Source organism: Rana temporaria, chromosome 6 (assembly GCF_905171775.1).
Source record: "Rana temporaria chromosome 6, aRanTem1.1, whole genome shotgun sequence".
In the NCBI taxonomy this organism is placed as follows: domain Eukaryota; kingdom Metazoa; phylum Chordata; class Amphibia; order Anura; family Ranidae; genus Rana; species Rana temporaria.
This window is the reverse complement of record NC_053494.1, coordinates 114,442,213-114,449,071: the sequence shown is the minus strand read 5'-3', so window position 1 is coordinate 114,449,071 and position 6,859 is coordinate 114,442,213. Positions and strand designations below refer to the sequence as shown.

General features: G+C 40.4%; 1 protein-coding gene across 3 annotated transcripts in view; it reads left to right on the top strand.

Annotated features, from left to right (window-relative positions):
- FAM126B (family with sequence similarity 126 member B) overlaps positions 1-6,551 on the top strand; it is a 155,080-nt gene extending 148,529 nt beyond the window's left edge. For all 3 annotated transcript variants that reach the window (XM_040357206.1, XM_040357205.1, XM_040357204.1), the window contains one exon: positions 1,277-6,551. In XM_040357206.1, the coding sequence (XP_040213140.1) occupies positions 1,277-1,872 (596 nt within the window). In that variant the 3' untranslated portion in view covers positions 1,873-6,551. The remainder of the gene's footprint in view (positions 1-1,276) is intronic.
- The last annotated feature ends 308 nt before the right edge of the window (positions 6,552-6,859 follow it).

Genomic DNA, 6,859 nt, shown 5'->3' with positions numbered 1-6,859 from the left:
CATCTATCTGACCAATTCTAATATAAAGTATTCTGTAAGAGAAGAGGAGGAGTATTTCAGGCAGTGTAATGTTTAATCTTCCAGCTGTGCCAGATAGCTTGTCCCCTACTGCTTGCTGTGGTACCTCCTGCCAACCCTGTACATGAATATAGGATACAGTAGTGACCCATAAAGGTCAGTGGAAGGAGGAACCTTAGGGACTATTGGTGGACACACAGACATACACAGAATTGTCAGATAGAAGCGGTGCTCGAGGTTGTGCAAGAGAGCAAAGATTCAACATGCCACCTGTCAGGTGAATATTGCTCCTCTTGTTCTGCAGGGTACTTTCAGTTTGATTTTGTTGGGTAAGAATCAGGGTTGCTTCAGTTAGAGATTATGTGTATTTTTATTGGGGGGGGGGGGGAAGCTTCAGTTCTAGTTAGAAATGATCATTGTCATTTCTAGTTAATAAAGTACTTTCCTTGAATGTGAGGATAATTTTAGTGCATTAGGATTTTTGCCTTCCTTGGGATCCACATTTACAGTATCGGAAGATATTATAAAAGACTGACCCTTTTTAACCATGTTTACTATGGGGTTTTTTTCTGCTCACTGATTGCAGCTGAGACTGAGCAACAAGGAGGAGAGGATTACTGCCAACTGTACCATGAAAGCAGCTGGGACATTTTACACCTGTGTCAAAGGACAGCATACTGTGTTATGAAGAGAAGAAGCAGTGTAGACAAACCTTTATGCCTTAAACTGTCTTGAATTAAAAAATCTTCCCTTGTTTGTATTTATAAGACCAATTCGGAAAATAAAATAATTCATAGAATACCTTTTTCTTTGCAGTTTACAGAAACTGCTGCCAAGTATGAACTTTTCAGCTTTAAAAACTCACTGGTGTATATTCAATGAATGCAAACTCTGCACAAAAATATTCCCAGAGACTCTGCTATTCACTGTCATGTATTTTCATCTTTTGCAACGTAGAGAAGGTGAAGCCCTGAGTGTCCCTGCATACATCAGGGGAAGAGGTTTGACATGGAGATGAGAGCTTAGTAGTTGTTGACCTTTCACAAATGTTCTTAATGTGCATATATACTGTATATAGACGGTGCTGCCTAGATTTTTTTAGGTTGAACATTTTGGGTAATTCATGCACTTGAAACCATTTATGGAGTAGATTATGAATGTGCTACTATATTTTGTATGCTTGGAGAATGAAGAGGTTCACTATAACATGAAACTTTGTTTGCTGCAATGAGATAATTGACATTGTTTTATATTTTAGGACCTGAAGGCACCTTTACTGGAGAGGACTCCATTAATGTTAATGATGCAGATGAAGGATTTTCATCAGGGGCCTCCGTTAGTAGCCAGCCAGTTGGAGCCAAACCAACTTCATCTTCATCTCAAAGAAGCGGTTCAAGAAAAGGTGGCAGTGTGCGATCAGTCAAAGAGAGAGAACAACCTAGTCCATCCAAGCCTAATGAAAGTCGGGAGAGCACACCTAGAAAACAGCCTGTTCCCACAGCTGCAGAAACTTCACTTGAAGCGATTGAGCTATCACCTATGAAAAAGCACCTGAGCCTTCCAGCAGGCCACGTGGTGCCAAAAGCAAATAGTCTTAGCCTGATCCGAACCTCCAGCACTTCATCCAGTAAATCTTTCGACTATGTTAATGGGAGTCAGGCTGGTGGAAGTGGTGGGATAGATGGAGTGACAAACCTTTCCACTTGCAACACCAACCGCTTTTCAACAATAAGCTTACAAGAGGACCGATTAGGCCAAGCAGGAGAGGGCAAGGACCTATTATCTGCTGGTGCCCCCTTGACCAAACAATCTCGATCCCCAAGTTTCAATATGCAGTTAATCTCCCAAGTGTAGATTCCCCTGCTGTCTTTTAGAAACTGTGCAACTCTGCATAGGAAGAGCAAGTTCTGTTATTTAGTTCCAAATCCTATTGATTTCTCTCATAGAATTGTGTTCATGCAAAGCTAGAGCAATACAAATTACTGTCCCCAAATTCCTGATCCCTATTCTACATACATGCAGTTTTCTTGTCCAAAACCCCCACCTGTTTCTTCCCTTATCTGGGTGAAGTGCAATTTAGAAAAAAATCCCATTTCATCACTGTGAGTCTGCAATGGATTTTTGCCAGAAAGATGGTCAACTTCAAGAAAGTGTTGGGAATGTGCTTGTAGCTTGCACTCAAGTTACACAATGTCTTCATCAACCACATTTCCACGTTGCCTACTTTAGGTGTCATTGGATCTTTGAGTTTGTGAAACTAGTTTCAATATCTGAGGTTACATCTATCTGTTTACTGTGACTTTGGACAATCCCATTTACTGCTTATTTCTGGTAAACTTTGGCAATCATGTACTTCAATAGATGACAATTATCATCTGTTGACACAATTTTGATTTTGGTTTGCTTCATTTTTCATTTCCCAAAATATGCGTCTTCCCTCCCTATGTGGGGTTTGTCTGACCTAAGGATTTAAACTTGGACAAAAAAAAACCTAAATGAAAACCAGATTGTCTTTTTAGGATCTTCACTTTACCTACTGGCCAATGCTTGCAGTTGGATGTCAAGTTCAATGTCGGGTAAAAGGAGGGACTCTATAGGCTGTCTTTCGATTTGCAATCAGCCAAAGTGCCCTCTCAGCTGCTCCCCTAAATTCCCTTTTCCCAGTATCTATTTAGATCTCAAACCCACTCACAATGTTTGTTCCAATCCAGCTAGGCCAGTTATGAGAACACATCAGGGAGTGTCATACAGCCTGCTGGAATTGCTGTTGTACAAAATGATATTGTGTTCTCTGTTCTTTTGGTAAGCCTCTTGACCACACTGCCATTGGTATTGATCATTTGTTTTGTAAGTTGTGATAACATCCCTAGACTTACATGATTCTGGAAGGGTGGGGATAGTGGGTGTGCTGATTAGTGCTGTGTGACTCCCACAATCGCCAACAAACCCACTAAAGAAAGATTAAATGTTTTAGCTTTCCTTCTGCTAATCTAGCTGTAAATGTATTGGGTTGTTTAATGGCAGCATTTGGAAACTAGTTACATTATCCATAAGAGTACTGTGTGGTTGAAGATGTTATTTTTCTGTCCAGTAGCTCGTTTATTTGGAGCAGTACTAGCCTGCTAGTGTTCCTTGGCTTTTAGATGTTTACACTGTTACTGTCTAGATGACAAACTACAACCTTCTGTCATTTGTTTTGGGCAACTAAGTTATTTTTAGCTGCAGATGCTAACAACCAAGACTTGACATTGTATTGCGTACTAGCTATTCGTTCTCATAAGGCCTGTCTTCTTGCCCTATAAAAATAGCTGGTTACTGGTGCGCACAGATGTGCTGTGTCATGCTGTGTGCTTGCTGTAAAGTGACATACTTTTGTGTTTTGACGTATGCTAAGAGAGATTCTAATGTCTTCTTCATGCTGGATAACTCAGAATAGCAACAGCCTAACTTGCAGCTCTCAATCAAATGAAGCTTGGAAAAAGTAGCTGCTAACTGGCACCCCTAAAAAGTTCACAAGGGACCAGTATACTGTATTAACAAGTGGATGTAATGCTGGCTGTAAGTCCTGTCTACTGGGCTGCTGCTATGGACGTGGCAATAATAATATAAACAATTATATTGTGTATATGCAGACTTATTTCTTAAGCTGAAGACAACTGATGCAAGGTTTGGCTCAGCGTCAAGGTCAGTGTTGATTTGGCTGAGCTGATGAAGCAGTAGATCCATATGTTACTTTCCTTCTATTGTAAAATCTGTTCTGACATTTTCTAGAATAGGGCAGAGTTAATGTTATACATGCAGTGAGAGTCTTAGTAAGGTTTACTAGGCTGCATTGATCAGGCTTCTTTAACCCGTAAATGAACAATGTGAGTAGAAAACCTTCAGAATTAATGTTACTTATCATAGTATAGTAATGTAAAATTTAAATAGTTGTTCTAAATAAAACTGGCCATATACTGTATGAATATTGACCTTTTCCTACTGGCTGAAATTTGATCAGTGGGATAGCCCTGTTGGCGCCACTCTGCCCAACATCCTTCAAATGAAAAACTAAAGGAGCCAGGCAGAAAATTGGCAGTTAAAGGGCAACTACATCCAATCAGATGCACACTTCTATTAAGTATTCTGACAGCCCATGGTGGTCACAGTCTGCATTCAATAGCCACAACGGTAGATTCGTCCATTTGTGCTATTTAGTAGCTTATTTAGTTTACAGTACAGCTTACAAAATATAATTATTTAATATTTACAACTAAAAGACCTTCCTAAGAGCAAATATCACAAGGCGCTTACTATGTGAGCCCTTAGCATACCAGAAAAGCTTCTAATGCACCACTCTCCTAAAAGGAACTTCACCCCTTTAACTTTTTGCCACTACACAATTCACATACTCAACCGGCTAGTGAATCCAGACCCCTGATGATGCACTGACTGGCTGACCTACTTCCAGCCACATGAATGCAACATGGAGCATTCTGGGGTATGTGACATGCATGTCCGAAGAGGCTTCAGGGTGCTGGAGATTTTCACCTAGGCACGCATATCGTTTGGGAGACTGGGCACACAAAAAGGAAATATAATTGCCATTTTAGATTGGGCAAGGGGGAGAGCAGTGATGTTCTAGTGCATTTTGTGGGTGAAGGTTTGCTTTAGGCCCCTTGCACATGGGCACTTTATGCTTTTTGATCAGCAGTGGATCTGTCCGCCGATCAGAGTAGAGCAGGTGAATGGCAGGTCTGTGTCTGCTTCGTTTATGCAGAGCGGATACGGACAGAGCCCACTCTGCTGTTTGGGCAGCTGGGTGTAAACAGACTCTGCTGTCTGTCTTCTCCTGACTACTCTCTCCGATCCACCTACATGAAGGAGAACAGATCCATAGGGTTAGTGGTGAGGTATCCGATCCGGTCACCTGATCAGGCAGATCTGAGGGGAGCGGTCATGTAAAAGGGGCCTTAAGCTTCACCATATATGTTACAATCTGACAGTATATTCTTTGTACAATCATTTTAATTTATTAAAACTGTGTAGCATGAGGACCTACCAAAAGTATAATTTCAAGTTGTATCCAATCAAGCAGGCCCTTTAACTACCTAGTTTTTGGTACAACTAAAGAAGATTGTGTATTCATATTATAATGGGTGTAGCTTAATGTGGAAGTATAGGCTAATATGTCTGCTTCTGCTTAAAATGTTGAATTGGCTGCTAGCACACAGGAAAGGACCAAAAACAGATATGCAGCATTTTTTCTCCACAGTGCACTACAATTTGTGTTACTGTGCATTGTTGTGTAAGTGCCTAAGAGCTGTGTTGCTTCATTACATTGGGGTGCCTTTCAAAATAAATGGCACCAGAATGCACTAACACACACAATGGCTGTAAGGTAACACAGCGCACAAGTTACAATCTGACTTGCTACTATACAACCTCTGTACTGTCTCCTAAATATGAGTATCTAAAATATTCAATCACTTTGTATCCAGCAAGGCAACCCTTAAACCAACATAGTTGTTGGTAGATTTTAAGGTAATTGTAGCTCTAAATTAGAGTGTTGGGAACAGTTGCTGCTCTTCAACCACCTGACTTCCCGCATTGCACACTGATAAGATCGGAGACAGTGGCCGTCAGACTTTAGGTGGCCTATGACCCTCCTATTAACCAACAATAATGGCCGCAGTTACTCTATTTCTTTCCCAACACTTGGTAATACAGAAATGATTCAGGCAGCATTCTTACAGATACTGTGCTAAGATGGCTCCATATCTGTATATAAGTGACTGGTATATTTTAAAGTCTTACTATACAGTAAAACCATAACATATTAGGATTAAAAGTTCCTATCTGTACCAAAACTAAGATAACAGAAATTTATAAAACTTTGCTGTGTGGCTTATTGCTTGTTTTAAGCTGACATTTGAGGCCAAAAAAAGATGCACCAAAATTACATCTGATAGTGTACTTCAGGAAAGTTAAAGGGTTGTAAAGGAAACTTAAAAAAAACACAAACCTCTCTATACATAACTTCTCTGTGTGATGGAATTGCACAGAGCGGCCCTGAACCTTATCTTCTCAGGTCCCCCCGCTGGCACTCTAGGCTTCTCCTCTCTGTTAAGTGCCCCCAAGGGAAGCCGCTTCCCAAGGGGGCACTCGTGTGCACTCGGCCCCCGCCCCCTCGTCACTTGCTTTAATTGACAACACTGGAAGCCAGTGGCTTTCGCTGCCTCAGCAAAGGCTGTGAGACACAGAAGCGAGGGGAGAGAAGAGCTGCAGGACTGCACAGTGCTGGTTTGAATGAGGGCTTAGGTTAGTAAAAAGGGGGGAGAGGGGCCAAAACTGATGCATAAACAAGGAATGCATTAAGGTAATAAATATTTAGACTTGAGAACCATTTTAAAGGACAGCAAATCAGTTGTGCATTGGATGATATCACTCCCTGCTTTGCCATGGCGACATAAAATATTTTACCTTTGAAAACCTCCAGAAACGTATGCACAATATTCATTATTTGTTATTAAAATCATATTTATACAAATCCATTTAACAGCAGTAAATAATTTGGCTATAGTGACCCTTTACAACCCATTTTAATGAATAGCAATTGTTAATATATGTTGATGTAAAATAGGCTAGCATATATTTTTCTAAGTGAATCTACAGCTATTAAACATGTAACTAAAAGCATTACTTCCTGTACATTAAAATGTATATATCACTAAAGTTCTATTTAAATGCAAACCTATACAAAGCTGGGCAATTCAAACTAGTCCTTTGATCAAAAATGACCTAAGCAGAGGATAACCTGAGTGCAAACGACAGATGTATGCACGTATGGAAATCTCATATT